At 51.6% G+C, this 15,988-nt stretch overlaps 1 protein-coding gene across 1 annotated transcript; it reads right to left on the reverse strand.

Moving 5' to 3' along the window:
* Nucleotides 1-11,191: 11,191 nt before the first annotated feature.
* On the reverse strand, nucleotides 11,192-12,862 carry HOXA4 (homeobox A4). The gene is made up of 2 exons (XM_039229882.1): nucleotides 12,189-12,862; nucleotides 11,192-11,635 (listed from the first exon to the last, which is right to left on the reverse strand). Exons 1-2 carry the CDS (start codon nucleotides 12,823-12,825, stop codon nucleotides 11,289-11,291), a joined length of 984 nt encoding a protein of 327 aa, XP_039085813.1. The 5' UTR covers nucleotides 12,826-12,862; the 3' UTR covers nucleotides 11,192-11,288.
* Nucleotides 12,863-15,988: the final 3,126 nt, after the last annotated feature.

Genomic DNA, 15,988 nt, shown 5'->3' on the forward strand with positions numbered 1-15,988 from the left:
TCATCAATAAAATGGCAGCGCGTCTGCACACTCATTGATTTCCCTCTCCCAGCAGCGCTGGCTGCTTGGGTCAGCCCTACCTCTCCATCCCCGGCCTCCCGCAACCGGGGCCAACCCGGGAGAGATTCCCCTTCCCATCCACCCAGCCCCCACCCCCTCCAGGCCGCCCGGCCGAGCGAGCGCCGCGCGGGCCACCTCGGCCCGGCCCCGAGCCGGCGCCTCGGGACCCTCCCTCCGCCCAAGGCTCAGCTCCTGGGACTCCAGCCCCGCTGCAGTGGACAAAGCCGCCACGGCGCCGGAGGCCACCGGACTCACCTCGCAGCCCCCAAGTGCCCTTTCCTTTACACCCCCCTACACTTTGCAGAGAATTAAACTCAGTCTGAGGTGCTACTGGAGATCTTTCAGATGGTTTCGGTTCTAGGAGAGAAACAAAGGAAGAGAGGGACTGAGGGTCCTGTCCGTGAAGCAGGGTCTCCTCGCCTGACCTTTGTCTCTCACAGCGTAACTCACTCTAGATATGAACAATCAGCGGAAATACCTTAAAATAAATTCCATCCTCCTGGTGTGGCCTCGAGTCCCATCGGCTAGCTCGCCCAGAACCGCTCCATGAGCGCTGAAAACTGCAACCCGCTAGGAGAGCGCTCTCCGGAGAAGGGGAAGGAGAAGGAGGAGGTGGGTGCGTGGGGGTGGGGGGGAGAAGCTCTCGCTCTGTAAAGAATCTAGAAAACGTAATCACAGGCAAAGCCCGCCCGGGTCTCCGCTCCAAATGCCACAATAATGCGCTGTATTATGTGCTCACGTGGTCATACGTCAACTTAAATCCTTTTATTTGAAATAGGAAATCACTGAAGGGACTAGGTTTCCAAGCAGAACATTCAGCTTTGGGGGAGGGGAAGTGGGGAACCTTGCCCAGCAGTGGGGAAGAGTTTCATCCAGGGCAGTAGGACGCTGGGGGCATCCCCCTCCCAACATGTGCCACACTAGGCCACTTATCTCCACTTACATTTCTTTACAAATGATCCAAACAGAAGGGAACAGCAGTGCCGTCCCCATTCTTAGAGTCCATGTAACTTTCTGTACCGTCTTCCACACACAGACAAGCTGAAGCCTGCACACCCAAGCACTCCAGTCTCCTCTGGCCTGCTAGCCAGTACATCAAAAGGCAAGGCCCCAGGCCCTGCTTCCAGAAGAAAACCCAGTGATGACTGGCTTAGTCAGTGGACTCCCTCATGACCTGACATTGTATGGAGTTTGCTACCACCCACGCCATACACCACATCACTGGAGAAACCCAAAAGGCCACGAGTTACCTGACAAAAGGCTAATGCATCTCCTCCAAGTCCAGTTGATTTTGTTCAATGGGAGCCCTCTAGGGAAGAGGTGCTTGGCTCTAGAGTGGTGGGTCAGGGTTTTACAAAATCTGGAGGGACTCAGTGCTCTGGCTAAACCTACACTTACGCACTTCCTCAGGGCACAGCTGAGTGATACATGGAATTAGAGGCTTCTAACAATGGAAAATGTAAGGGGGAAATGATCTAATTGGGTAAGAGAAAAACTATATATACAACCAACCTTTGCTGGTATCCCTTGAATTAACCCGCAACATAACCTGGGACCCTCTTTGCGGATGGGTCTGTCTACTCTCCCCTAAGACAAGTCTGTCCAGCAGCAGAAAATGAACCGGACCAACTCTGCTCTGGAGGAACCCAGCTGAACCAACCCCACCCCCACCCCCACCCCCACCCCCACCCCCACCCCCACCCCACCGCTGCTTCTACTCCTGACTTCTGCTTGGTGATACTGTCTACTGATTTTAACACTTCACTCTCTCAGGAGCTGCCTTGAAAGTTTCTCTTTTCAGGTCTTAGTTTCTGAACTTAGTTTCTGAATTGGTAGGCTCCTGGTGCCCTATTCTTTTCTTCGTTTAGAGTGGGTCTTCAGCTGGCTAGGCCTCTCCAAGTGTGAGGACTCACTTACAGCGGCTGCAGGATGCCTCCCCCTCCTCTCCTGCCCTGCAGGGGCCTAGTGAGAATGGAAGGCCCTCAGTAAGGGGGCCTGGTCATGGGGGTGTCCAGATCAGAAGGGCAATAAAAGAGGAGGAGACCTAATCCTTTGGAAGTGAGCCCTGGCCTACACTGGTGGCAGTATTCCAACAAAGTTCTGTCTGTGGTAGAGCTGGGAGAGAGCCTCTCTGTGAACTGACCCAACTCTGACCTAAGCCACAAGCTGGAAAGTGAAAACCTACTTCTCTCAGGTATGGGGTGTGGGGGATAGGGCCAAAGGCTGGTTTCCCAAAAGGCACTCTCCAGTCCCCCATGGACTCACACAACTAACCCAACGTCCTCTGCTCCCCTTATGCGGTCCCCCCACCCTGCCCGTGCCAAATAGTTCACCCTGAACTCTTCAGATAGCCTAGAAAGGACCTGGAAGTATTACCACATTGCTGCCAAACTCCCATCTCCCCCAACCAAAGTTTCTGCAGAGACTTCAACTCGAAGATGAGAAGGGGCCTCCTTCCGAACTCTCAGAACAGTCTGGAGCAAATCACAACTCTGAGGCCATAAATCAATGGGAAAAGTATTTGGTGCTGCTTCAGAGAAATGCCTTAACGCCAGGAAGGCCCAGCGGCATCTCGGCTCTAGCCAGGAGCCTCCATTGCTGCTATTAACTGCCCAGTTAATGCTCCAACTGCTGTTTAACAATTAACATTAACGACTTGGGTTGGAATGGGGTGACTTGGTAGGATGTGAAGGAAGAAAGCTGAGAAAGTCAAAAGAAATTTAACTTTTGAAGTGAAAATGGCTTCCCTAAGAGAGACCTTGGTCTGGGCAGGCCACCAGGGAACGAGCAGCTGAGAGTCCTCCCTCACCACTCTGAAATCCACTCTCCTTGAACGAGGCTATGGCCCTTTTAAAGATCATTTCCAGAGAACAAATATAGAGATACTCAAGTATCGAAGCCCAGCCGGGGAAATCTAGCTGCCAGTCCCCTACCAATCCAGCCCCCAACCTGGCCAGGGCTGGGGACACACGCCGTAGATCCATTTCACCAGAGCCAAAAGTTGTCTTGGAAGGAGCAGGTGAGCAGGGATACAGGGCTTTAGTCAATATTTGCAAGGCTGTTGGCAGATTAGATATATCTGTATCCAAACACTGCAATCTGATTTCTCTGTCAAAAATACACTTAACATTTTTCTCCCTTTGGTTAGCTCTAGTGGTTTTTCTTAGTGTCTGGTAAGGCCCGCTTAGCCCACTTTTGTGTGTGTGTGTGTATATAGGTTATAGATCATTATTTAACATGAGATATTTCCTGTGGGTGCAACTGCAGTACAAATGGGCTCCAAGTTCTTGGGACACATATGGATGTGTATGTCATTTTATGCACATGGTCTCAAACTCCTGCGACTATGCACACATGCAGTGATTCTGTTGTGTGCAGAGATTCAAATCACCATATGTACACAGTGAGTTGCAAATTCCTAAAATACTCAACCTATACTTGATATACATAGACATACAGTAGCTGAGAAAGTAACCCAGGTTTAGTATTCCCCTGTTTACCTTCTATCTGATAAGATAATAATTGTATCCAGAACGTATCAGCCTTACAGCATCACTGACTAGCATGTTGCAATTAAGTAACAACCTGATATCTATTCGGGGAGCAGCTTTTAGGGAAGACTGAGGCCCACGGAATAGAAAACAAAAACTCCGAAAACTTTTTAAAACAAATACCTCCTGAAAGAACAAAGCAACCCCATTCCTTCATACCAAAGCTTCTGAAAGCTCTCCCAGCAGCCCCTCCCCCAAACAGGCACGAAATTTATGGATCTTTTACAAGGTAATAAACCACAGTAATTACCTCCCTGCATCCCAAACTAAGAGAACAAATTAAGCCAGAACTTGGAAAGAATTTTAAAGAGGGTTCCCTTGTTTCCAGTAGGAAAAGAAAACGCGGAGACCTGGAACACGCGTGCTTTTCCCGTAGGAAGAAGAGCAGTTCCGCCCGCCTAAAGGAACCGAGGGGACCCGCTGCCCGCGACGGGTCTACACGTCCGAAAGGCAGCAGCTTCCCTCGTGCCAAGGAAAGGGCCAAAGGGTAGGAGAAGCTGCGAGGCGGCGAGACAAGTTTCCTCAACGCAGATCTGGGACTGACGACCTTTCCCGAACTCACAGTCTCCGCAGGCGCCGCAGACGGTCGACAGGGAGCGCGGCCCACGCGGCGGCCGCCGCACCCGTGGCCTCTACTTGCTCTTGCCCCGCTGCGGTTTGTTCCGAGCTGGCCAGAAGAAACAAACACGCTCCTATCGCCCCCCGGCCGCCCCCGCACGCACATCTCTGGCCTCTGTAAGCGCCCCTCCTGCGCAGCGCCGGCCGTTTTTCCGGGCAGACCCTTTGTCTGCCTGAAACCCCGCATTCCCGGGGCGTGTGGCTGCAGAGAACCCGGCTCCAAAACGTCTCCGAGGTTAAATATTGACCAGAACCTCTTTCAAAGGGCCGCAGCTGCCCGGACCAGTAAGCCCCTTCCAAGGGCCCGTGCAAAGCCCGGAGGAGCGGAGGGTTGGCGCAGCGCTTACCTACCTCGAACGACGGTTAAGACTGAACCAGTGATTGTCTCCAGCCGCGGGCACTCCGGGGATCGCCTTTTCCGGTGTCCTGGCGCTCTGCGGACAAATAAACAGCAGAGGGTAAACGGTGGCTGCGAAGGAAGGGAGTTGGAGAACCGGAGTTGGAAGTGCGGCCCTGCGCGGGCGCGCCAGGGTGGCCCCCGGGGTGACGCGGACACGGAGGAGTCGCCAGGGCACTCGTCCATGAGGCGCACTCGTTGCTCGACAGGGTCCAGTCTAAGAATGGCCTGCAGATGATGATTTATTTCTGTAAAATAAATACATACTCCATCTCCGCACCCACATTCTCCTCTTTCTTTCTTTTTACGGGGGCTGGGATGGGGGAAGGAGGCAGGGGGAAGAAACCGGGCGGGCGGAGGAAGATGGCAAGGTGGAAGCAGCTTTGCCGTGGGTGCCAGCTCTGCTCCAAGACCTCACGCACCTCAACTTGCGGAATGTGAATGCACGCTTTATTTTCTTTCGCTAACAAAGGGAAGCCCTGTCTGGGAGCATTCAATCACAGACTCTCTTGAAACCTCACTAATAGTGTTCATTTCTGTTTGGCGCGAAATTAGACCCTGGCTCAGTCTTTGGGCTGGGGGCAGTCCTGAGGTTTTGTCTTCTGGTTCCTGCAAGCCCTGGGTGCCTCACTCACCCGGCCCAGTGGGCCGGCGGGACCATCGGAGCACCCAGTCCCTGAGAGCAGGCCAACTATGGCTGGTTGGAAAGAGGGGGAAACTAGGAAGGATGCAGACAGCTGACAGTACCCGATCCGGGGCTCCTAGCCAGCCTGGCCTTGCACAGCAGTGCCAAGCCAACCGATGCCCTAATTCTGCTTCCAACTTGTCCCTCAAGATATCTGCAACCCTCTCTCCGTCTCTGACTAGCAGCCGGTCAGCCAACTTTCCGGAGGTGGAGAGAACACTCTGGGGAAGGTGGAAAAGAAGCATCCTGGATGCCGAACCCCAGCTAGGAGAGGTTCACCGCTGTCGGGGACTCTGCTGGGCCGGCTGCTCCCCCACTACCCCTTCACCCAAGCCCAGTAGCCTCCCCACATGCCAGCCCCACATGCCCCCAACCGGCCCTGGATGCCTGTTCCCAGTCGATGCAATCCTGCTGATAGCCCGAGAGGCTACCAAATCGCTGACAAGCCACCCCCCCCCCCGACCCTCAGGCTTCTGGGTCCCCTAACACACTGAACAAACGGCCGAAAACCAGCAACTAGTTGCCCTCTGCCACCATCTCCACCTGCAGCCCTCACCCTCCATCAGGCCCTTGGGACTCAGAATCCACGCTGGGCCCCTTTCTCTTGCTCAAATTCGCCCTTTGGGTCCCCACAGGGAGTGCCTCCGGCCTTGGGGCTCCTGCAGTGACCCTGAGCATGGTGGGGCTTAGCTACCCTGCACAATGCCACTCAACTGCGCCCCAGAAAGAACCGCTGTGCCACCATCCGCCACCCCTCCCCACCAACGACGCTTAGGAGTATTGTAATTATTATGGTTATTATTGTTGTTGCTATTTCCTTATCCCCAAGTCAAATATTCATGGCTGCTGTTCCCCATAAATCGTTCAGACTAATGAGTCACAAAGAGATGTTGCCCAGGTCTCTCCCGCTGCAATGGCCGCCGCCGCCGCCGCGGCCTCTCTCTCGGCGTTTTTGGCGCTCGCTTGCTCCCTCGCTCGCCCGGCGCGGGTGATTTATGAACACCGGGAAAATTGAACAAAGCCGCGCGCCCGGTCCTGTGGTATCTCTGAGGCCTTCCCCAGTGTGAATCGGAACATTATCAACTGTCTGCGCCTCCGTCCCACTTCATCACTAAAGCCGGGATGTGACCGCAGGAAACCCAGCCCAAACTCACGTTTGCCCGGCGCGGCGCGCTCCCCGCACTTGCAGAAACCCTGAAGAAAAAGCCCCCAAACCCAGCGCGGGCCCGCCAGCTCCGGTCCTCCCCGCCGAAGAGCTCTCTCTTCAAACCTCCTGAAGGAGTTAAAAGCCTTTGGAGAAAAATCTGAGGGTGTGTGTTTTTAAAAATCAAATAGGAAGTTGGGGTCTCACTTCTGAGAGATTCATTCCTAGTGTGGCCCTGACGACTCCGATCCATTCCTGACGATCCGCATTAATTATTTAATGAGTCACGTGACCTCAAAAGATTACAATTTCAATATCTCCCTCGAACTGGCGCTACACCTTTATCTGCTGCAACGACGGTCCTTGTTTGGCTTTCTTAGTTCCCAGGCCTCCAGAACGCTCCTTGCCCCTTCCTCAATTCCAGGGCCAGCGACTGCCATGGAAATCCCAGGGCCAGCATAGAATTAGTCCTTCTGGAACTATGAGCATTTTGGACAGTGAGGTGCCCACCGCTCTCCCAGGCATCTGTCCCCTCCTGGGCCCAGAGGCCAGCCCACCTGTGTCAGTGCCCTGGCTAAGGAGCTTTGGTTACCTAATCTCCTGGGACCGCTCTGATGGCGCTTCAGGCAAGAACCCACCCTACTTCCCTGGCCGGGCAGCACACCTGTGGCCATCCTTGTCAAAGGTAAGCCCAGATACAGGTCCATTCCAGGTGGAATAGGCTTCCCCAGAGGAAAGATGCCTGTGCACTTACCCCTCTCCAAGGTGAGACCAAAGGCTCTAATCAACCAGCACATTCACTAACACATACGTGGGGGAACATTCAGCTGCCTTAGTTTCTTCTTGGGTAGGTAAACTGAGAAGACTAAACCAAAATGGCCTCCAAATCTCTTTCACCTCAGACATTCTTTCCAACAAGGATTTCTTTTAGCCCCAGAAATCAAGCCCAGAGAGAGGGGAGCTGGCCTAACGGGTTGGTGGGAGTTACTCCATGAGTGTGGGGCCTTGGGAAGAAGTGATGCCAGAATTCCAAGAGAGAAGTTTCAGACTAGAATGTTTCATGACAGCCCCAGCAGCCTCCCTGATTCCAACAAGAAGTGAGAACCCACATCCTTTCCTCCTCCTATTTTCCCTAGCCCTTGGCCTTTGAGAGAGGAAGCAGAGTTCTTCTTGGGCCCTGGTGTATAATATAGAAGAGGGGCAACAGGAACACTCTTGGGAAGGGTAAGCCTGTGTTCTTCAACACAGGACTGCAGCTAGCCTAGGGATGGAGACCAAGGGGGTGCAAAGAACAGCCTACTCCCTGCACAGAACCCATCCATTCAGAAAGGAAGCCCTCTCCCCATTCTGTTTGATCCTTTGGGGTCTCCCCCCCCCCCTTCATTCTAAAGAGTCCTTGGTCAATTTCTGTGTTGCAATTGCTGGAGGGAAGGCGGTGGTGAGAAGAGCAGCCTCATTTGGAAGCTTAGAAGAGCAAAGGTACAGAGTAGAGATGGAGATACCCACCCCTCTGGGAGGAAGCTAAGAGGTGGGGAGGGTGGGGGAAGGATGTGGGCACCCTCGAATAGCTGGGTATAAAGTCAGAGATTCTGTGCAGAGGGCCCACTCCCCATATATCTAGGTAATCTTCCCATGAGCCCCATCCTGGGTATTAAGTACTCTACTATGCCTGTCACAGTTGAATTCCCGCTGTAATAAAACACCGGGTATATCGTAGATTTCAGCAAAACTAGGAAAGAGAGCCTGCAAAGTGCCATTTTTCTTCAGGGGGGAGAGTGTTAAGTACTTAATTCAAACTGTGACCATTAAAGTGTCTCCTATCCGATTTAGGTTGATTTCAGATGTTGACAAAACTTTTATCTCCAGAGTCATGCACAGCTTGGCTCTGTGACTAAAGCCAAAGAGTGTGTATTAGAGGGAAGAAGGGAGAGAGAGAAAAAGAAGAAGAGAGCATGTGTAAGGGTCATTTTGGTAGGAGAATTATAGAGCTTACACAAAATACTGTCTTTAAAGGTCAAGGGTTTGAGGGGCCACTAGGGTTCGCTTTAAAAAAAAAAAACAATTAATGAGATAGAAAATTTGTCCTCTGGGTGAACTCTTATGGTTGCCCTAGCAAAGGGAAGACAATGCATGATTTTAAAGCACAAAGTGGGATTTTTCTGAGCTGTTAAAACAAGCTCCCTTAAAGACCAAATCTAAACCAGGAAAAACACTAAAGAAATGACACAATCCTTTGGGTCATTTTGGATCATCCTGGCTTTGTAACACTCACCAATACCTTAATAATTAAGACAGCTTAGACAGCAATGCCATTTTGTCCCGGTATATTAGAAAAACAGTCTGTCCATCCTTTCTCTTCCTTTCCTGGATAGACTATCACGTAAGTGAAAGAAAGTTACCCCCTTCACCCCCCACACAACTGCCTCCAGTATGAAGCGGGAATGAATGCCTCTATACCCCTCCTTCCCTACAAAGGAGAAACATAAGAATTTACCTTAAATGATGACAATCTGCCATTTGAGGTTTTGCAGCTCGACACTCAGTTTCCACCAAGAGTCTAGGCATTTTTTGAGCTGACAGCCAAGATGCTGCGTCTTTGCCCGAGACCATATTATTTGCAAGAAGATCCCTCGCTTCTCCACAGACTTTTCCCAGAGAATGCCTTTCAGAATTGCTGTTGAATTACAAAGAAGTATTTATTGTATGAGGTGATTAATGATTCTTGGGAAAATTGCTATTTTCAGCGTGATTTAATTTCGTTTTACAAGTGCGTGTAGCAGGGGGAGGGTTAATAAGTTTCAGCAGCAGTTGCAGTGTCTCCAGAAACCCCTGGCACCGCACCATTCACACCGCATGAAGTGCACGTTATGCCACGTCTGACCCCGACTTGGGAAGGCATGCATTTGGTTGCTCCTGAATTTTCTTGGGGAGAGGCGGAGGCCCGGCAGAGACCGGTGTCCATCACTCTCCTCTCAGATACGGTTTGTTCATAGGTAGAGAACCGGTCACCCTTGCCTGTGTCACACACAGGGCAGCAGCGGGCAAGAGGAGGAACAGCACTGCCCGCTGGCTAAGGGGTTGCCAATGACGGGGGCGGGGGGGGGGGGATGTGCTTAAAATTCCTCTGATATTCCAAAGGTAGGTGAGCGCCCCCTCCCATCTCTGCTAAAATTATAACAGGAACCTAACGTCGCACTCATTTAAGGCCGGGTGACAGTTATATTCTAGGGCTGGCGTGTGTTCACTTTCTGCATCTTGGTGCAGACTACTCCAGTGACAACCCTGTCTAAATCCTCTTTACTGATTTATAAATCAGTAAATGCATACTAGGGTGATAGAGACTAAGGCCTGGGTTTTGATTTTCAGCCTCTGGATCTAGATCTTTAGGCTGGGCAATAGGATCCAGGAGTATTTAAGAACAGTGACCATAGCTCAGAGTTGAACTTTCTCCCAGCACTGAATGCTCCCAGGACTCCCTTGCTTGGGGTATATTTTGAGGGTGCCATTATGCCTTTTCTTTCCTCAGAAGAAACTCTGGAGGGTTTATTAGGGAAATTCAGTTTATTTTGAAAGCTCTCACTTAAGAAGAGGTAAAGACAAAAACCCCAAAGCTGTAGTGAAGACAACCTTAAAGACAGCCAAGAAACAAAAAAGCAATCTCAACTCTTTGCACAAACTTTTTTTTTTTTTATCTCCAGGGAAACAGGCAGATTAAGTGTGAAGGTGCAATAAATACCAATGGGACCACTTCTTTCCAAGTGTGCTCAGAGTTCAGCCTGTAGAACAGCTGCAGAAACTCCTGGGCCCGAAGCATTGAGTGGTTTCACCTTTCATTGCAGGGAAGGACACGTTTCTATGCCTTACAGAGACTTGAAGCCTGAAAGCCTGGCCAAGTTTGGGAAGAAGAGGAGCCCTCTCAGAGCTCAAGAGCCTTCCTGCTCCTTGGAACTTTTCCCACAGTGGGTCAAACTTGACAAGAGTTCAGCTCAAGTTGAATACACTCACACAAATTATGTGAGCAGTCAGAATCCAAGTGAACATAACTTGAGCCATCTACAAGACTTTCACACACAAGGTCAAACATCTCAGTCCAGAGAAGTTTTTTTTTTTTTTTAATTAAAAGTAGGAAACACACAAATGTGTCTTAGAACTTTAATGGTTTTTAAAACAGAGTTTATTCTTAGCACATGGCTTTTTATATAGCCACACCACAATTTGTACAGTTGCACATGGGTCGAAATGCACTCCCCTCTCCCCGGAGATTGTGCCTCAGAGTAAGACAACAATATCTCTACAACAATATTTTAAATAAATGCAAGGAAAGGAAACTAACATGTGTCACGTCTACCGTCAAGGTCTATACATTTTGAGAATTAAATAATCTTGTGAGGTCCACAATGTCTACTCATTTGTTCAGTTCAACACAAGCTTGTAGGAGCTGCCTTAATGTGGAAGGGAGTGATAGGGAAGGTGGGAAAAGGGTCCGTTTTCTTCTGCTTGCAACAAACATACATGTCTATGTCCCCGGTCAGCACGGGCTGTCCAGCTGACTTTAGCCATCTCAAAAGTACTAGTTGCCAAGTGGTCCTCCTCAGGTACCCAAACCTGGCAGCCTTGTTCAGGCCAGCCAGCATCCTGGCTATTGTCTGCCCTTAGGTGGCAACCAGCACCCACTCTTTTGGGGATACTGTCTTCTTTTTTATTATCCTTTTCACCACGTTGAGTTTTGTTTGGGGGTCTCTTACAGTCCAGACAGGCAGGAGTATGGGGAAAGGGGCAGAAGAGAGGAGAAGAACAGGTTGGGGCGAGGAAACTGGTCTAGATCTCTGAGGATTATATGGAGGAGGGAATGGGTGTTGAGGCGCCCTGGTGGGGATGGGGATGCAGGTGCGGGCTCTGAGTTTGTGCTTTCCCTGGCGCGCCTGCTGAGGCCGAGGCCGAGTTGGAGGATCGCATCTTAGTGTTGGGCAATTTGTGATCTTTCTTCCACTTCATCCTCCGGTTCTGAAACCAGATCTTGACCTGGCGCTCGGACAAGCAGAGCGTGTGGGCGATCTCGATGCGGCGCCGCCGGGTCAGGTAGCGGTTAAAGTGGAACTCCTTCTCCAGCTCCAAGACCTGCTGTCGGGTGTATGCGGTTCGAGAGCGCTTGGGCTCCCCTCCGTTATAACTGGGGTTGACTGAAAGCCCATAACCCCGAAGGAGAATGCCAAGGAGGAGGGAGTGGAAGAGAGGGAAAGGAGGAGGAGAGAGAAGGTGGGGTGGGGAAGAGCAATTGGACATCATCATTATATAATAACCTGACACCAAGTTCACTGCAAGATACATAAAACGGCAAAGAAAATGTTTCACAGGCTATTGACAACGGGAAACACCCGAGAGCCATAAAGAATGGTGCTGGGCATTGGGGCTGAAGAAAAGCTTCAAAGACACATGGCCTGAAGCCTCTGCCAGGGCAATTAAATTTATGGGGGCTATAATTACTGCCCTAACAGTTTGGCGTCTCGTAAATCTCTCGATAAAGGGACCCCGGGTACAAAAGGGTTCTCACGTTAGGATCAGGCGGCTGGCTGGCGCGCACACACCCACATCCCACTGTAGCCTGGGCCAGATGGGGGCTCCCCTCCAGAGGCCCCCTTCCCCTCGGCCTCTCCTCCTGACCCGAGCCCCGACCCCCGAACCCCGACCCGGCCCCAGACCACCCTCCCGCGCCTCTCCAGCGGCGCCACATACCGGCGCTGACATGGATCTTCTTCATCCAGGGGTACACCACGGGCTCCTTGCCTTTCAGGCCCAGCGGGCTCTTGTCGGCCAGGAGCAGCGGGCACGCGGGGGCGCTGCCCCCTGCCGGGACGCCCGGGGTGGCTGGAGCCGCCTCGCAACGCCGCGGGGGTGCGGGGGGCGCCGCGCGATGCTGCGGGGGAGGTGGCGGCGGCGGCGGCGGGGGCTGCCGCCCGGGCGGTAGGACGTGGCTCGCGTGCAGGCCGTGCGCAGGACCCTTGGCTCGCGCCGGGGGCTGCTCGGGCTGCGGCTGCCGCCCGGGGCTGGCGCCACCGCGGTAGCCATAGGGGTAGGCGGCTTCGGCTGCACCGTGCGCGGGGTAGAGCGCGGCCGCGGGGTACGAGGGCTCGCGGGCGGCCCGTGGTGCGTAGTAGGAGGCGGGGGGCTCGCGGCTGTTGCCCGCGTGGGGGAGCTGGGGCTGCTGCGCCGGCAGGTGCTGGGCCGCGGGCGCTGGGGGCTGCTGGTAGCTGGGGCCCCCGCCTGGGCCGCCGTCTCCGCCGCCCGGGCCGCTGTGCTGCGCGTACTCCTCAAAGGGAGGGAACTTGGGCTCGATGTAGTTGGAGTTTATCAAAAACGAGCTCATGGTCATTAATTTGTGAAGTGCAAAAATACTAATTTTTCTCGCGTTGTCGTTTTTCTGGGCTCGCCGAGGCCCCTCCCCCTCCTGCCTCGCTTCCCATCCCCCCCTTTCCTCAGCTCCCTTCCCCTCCCCCGCTGTCAAGCGCCCACCCCTCCCCTCCCCTCCCCCTCCCGCCGCCGCCAATGCCACCAAAGTTCGCGCCGCTCCTCCCCCCCGCGCGCGCACGCGCGCGCGCTCGTCTCGGCCCCACGCGCGCCCCGCCTAGTACCTCCACGTGACCCGCCCCCGCCAATGGGCGCGCCGCGCGCGCGGACCCGGATCAGGAAGCGCGCGGGCGGGTGATGGATGCTGCTGTCCGGCCCCGGGCGAAGGGAGGGAGCCGGAGCTTTGGTCCCCCCAACCCCCCAACTTTGGGTCCTGCTGACAATTCGGGGCCCGCCAGGGCTTCTGGTCCTTTCGAAAGCCCAAGCCGGGCCCTTTGCGTGCGGTACTCCTGGTCTAGGCCTCGGGGCAGCCGAGTGGTCGCGGCCCATCGCTGACCTCGGGCCCAGCCTAGCTTGCCCTGGCGTCTTCTAGGGTTCGAGGCCGGCGGGGGAAGGAATGGCGTCAGGACCAAGGAGATATCCTGATTTTAAGCGTGGCCCCGGAATAAAACGAATAAGGCCCACAGATCCATGTTTTCACCAGCTGATCCCCTTCCCCACATCGCGCTCGCCGAGTCCGCCCGAGATCCCTTGCTTGGAGAAGCCCGGCAGGAGCCGCAAAGGGTGGGTGGGTGAACAGCTGAGAGAAATCGGCCAGAGGAGCAAGGCCATTGCAATATAACCGGGTGGGCATTTTTCATTTTTCCTTCCTTTTAGAGACAGAATCTGCTTAATTTTTTTCCTAAGAAAAATCAAAACTTTTCTAATAGCATCTCATTTTAACGGAGGTGTCGGTATGAGACTTCACCATGCTTGCATTTACTAGGTGCGACCGTGAGAGAGAAGGCAGCCCAAGGATGAGAACAGATAGCAGCGCCGCCTCCACAAAATCGAGCTTCAAAACCAACAACTTCCTATTTCAGAACAATCCCCAAACAAAAACAAGCTAAGGACAGAATAGACACTGTGCCCAGTCTGATCGCTGACGGGTCTTTTCCCGCTAAGAATTCTGCATTTTGTCTTTTGGATCCTGCTTTCTGAGGCTGTATCTGAGGCTAACGTGATATCTACAGGACGGTCTATAATTTCTGAATTGCTGAAAATTAGCATATTAACTATATCAGTAGCTCTGGCAAGAGGGGGGAGAGGACTGTTGCCTGCCATTTGGTAATTGAAATTTGATGGGTAAACTAATTACGCCATTATTAAGAAATAAATTACTTATTAATTCCACCTAATGTTGATCTTTGAAGTAAATACTGACGACGCCTTACTCATAGTGTGTACTTTCCCTCTCTTTTCCTGAGTAACAGACACACCTGGATCCTCTACTTTTCAGCCTAGATTAAAGCAGTGCAAACTAGCATAGTCACCATTCTAAAAATACTTTCATATTGGCATGCAAAGCAAGGAGTTTTCAGCTGGTGCACCCCTTAGTTGATTTTTCAAAGAGCAGTATAAACAGCCTTCTCACAACTGAGTCTCAACCGCAGACAAGGAAAGTTATAGCCTCAGCCTGGAGATACTTCAAAAGGAATGTCAATTCTATCTTCATTTATATCGGTTACTCATATGAGTTACTAAATGCTGGAATATATCCATTTGATGGATAGTCATTTAATGCTTAGCCACATAAAGCCTATTATATGGGACTAATCTTTAAACTAATTTAGGAAAAGAGGTTAAAAAAGGGATCATGTTAGCTTTCCAACTGGAGTCACCCTGAAGCAGTACAAAGAGGTTTTCCACATTGGATGTGGATCTCTGAAGAGTGCTGTCCATCGGCATGGGGCACCCTGAAATATTTTTAATGAAATCTGAGCCACAGACCGAAATCAATCTTTAGACAGCCTCTCTAGAGTTGGAGGAAAATCTAGCCTGTGATACAGCTGCCTAAGTCTGTATTTCTCTACAGCAAGAAAAAATAATACATACATATATGCTATTTTATATGAACAGTATGTACATACATAATATAATTTATAGAACATGGCTTTCCAAGCTTGGGGGGTGGGAATGACAAGGAAATTTTGCCCTCCTCCTTATGTCGTCAGCCTCGAGTACTAGGGTCTTAACTATGTCTGTTTAGTATTATTTACAGACACTAAAACACAAAATTCATGTTGTTTAGCCTCAGAACCTTCCACCGAGTTTCTATTTTAAAGTATTAATGAGGCACAGGCACTGTTTTGTGTATGGTTAACCTAAACGAGTTAACTGTGCCTGTGTTTTATGTGGTTCTATTACTTTAGGAAGATGGGCTTACACAGAATCCCCCAAGGCCTGTAACTTGTCTTTGTGGTTCCTATCATAAACACAAACGGAGCCAGGACCACCAAGTGTTATCTCACACACCGACATTTTGACATTTTACTGCAAGATTTATGGCTGTAATAAACAATCGCAGTACCTTTTCTGATCCTTCCACAATCTCTCTTTGCAAGCCATAGCGTTGTTCCAGTGAATCAAATAATCTTTTGAAAAACACTTTAAAAAGCACGCGCGCGCGCGCGCGCACACACACACACACACACACACACACACACACACACCTCTTGCCTTTACATAAGATCCAACACACCAAAGTAACGCCAGGAAGAGACTAGCTCAATTAATAAATAAACTGTAGTTTACCCGCAGCATCTCGCCCGAGAAAAGATGGGATGCCCTGAAATCGAGCAGAGAGAGAGCATGCTAATCTTCGCACACCAACTGGCTCCAGTCCCTAGCAGGGTGAAAGCGTTATCCTTTTCTTGGGAAACTGGTGAGCGCGTTTGCTCATTTCCACGTGCAGAGATAACATATATTCCCAACAAAAGCTTTCTTAAAATCCCATTAAGTGAAATAACTTTTCATCATGTCCTCGATCCCAGATGGAAGAGGAGAGCGAAGGGAGTCTAAGGGAGAGGGAGGGCGAGAGGGAAGCAGTGTTTGCAGCCTAGTTTGAATCTGATTTGAATCATTTTGAATATATTTGGAACAGCCTTCCCTCTTGAATGCAACCCTGTCCCAAGTTTCAAAGTGACCGA

This window comes from Hyaena hyaena, unplaced genomic scaffold (genome assembly GCF_003009895.1).
Source record: "Hyaena hyaena isolate Hyena2069 unplaced genomic scaffold, ASM300989v1 scaffold_40, whole genome shotgun sequence".
NCBI lineage: Eukaryota > Metazoa > Chordata > Mammalia > Carnivora > Hyaenidae > Hyaena > Hyaena hyaena.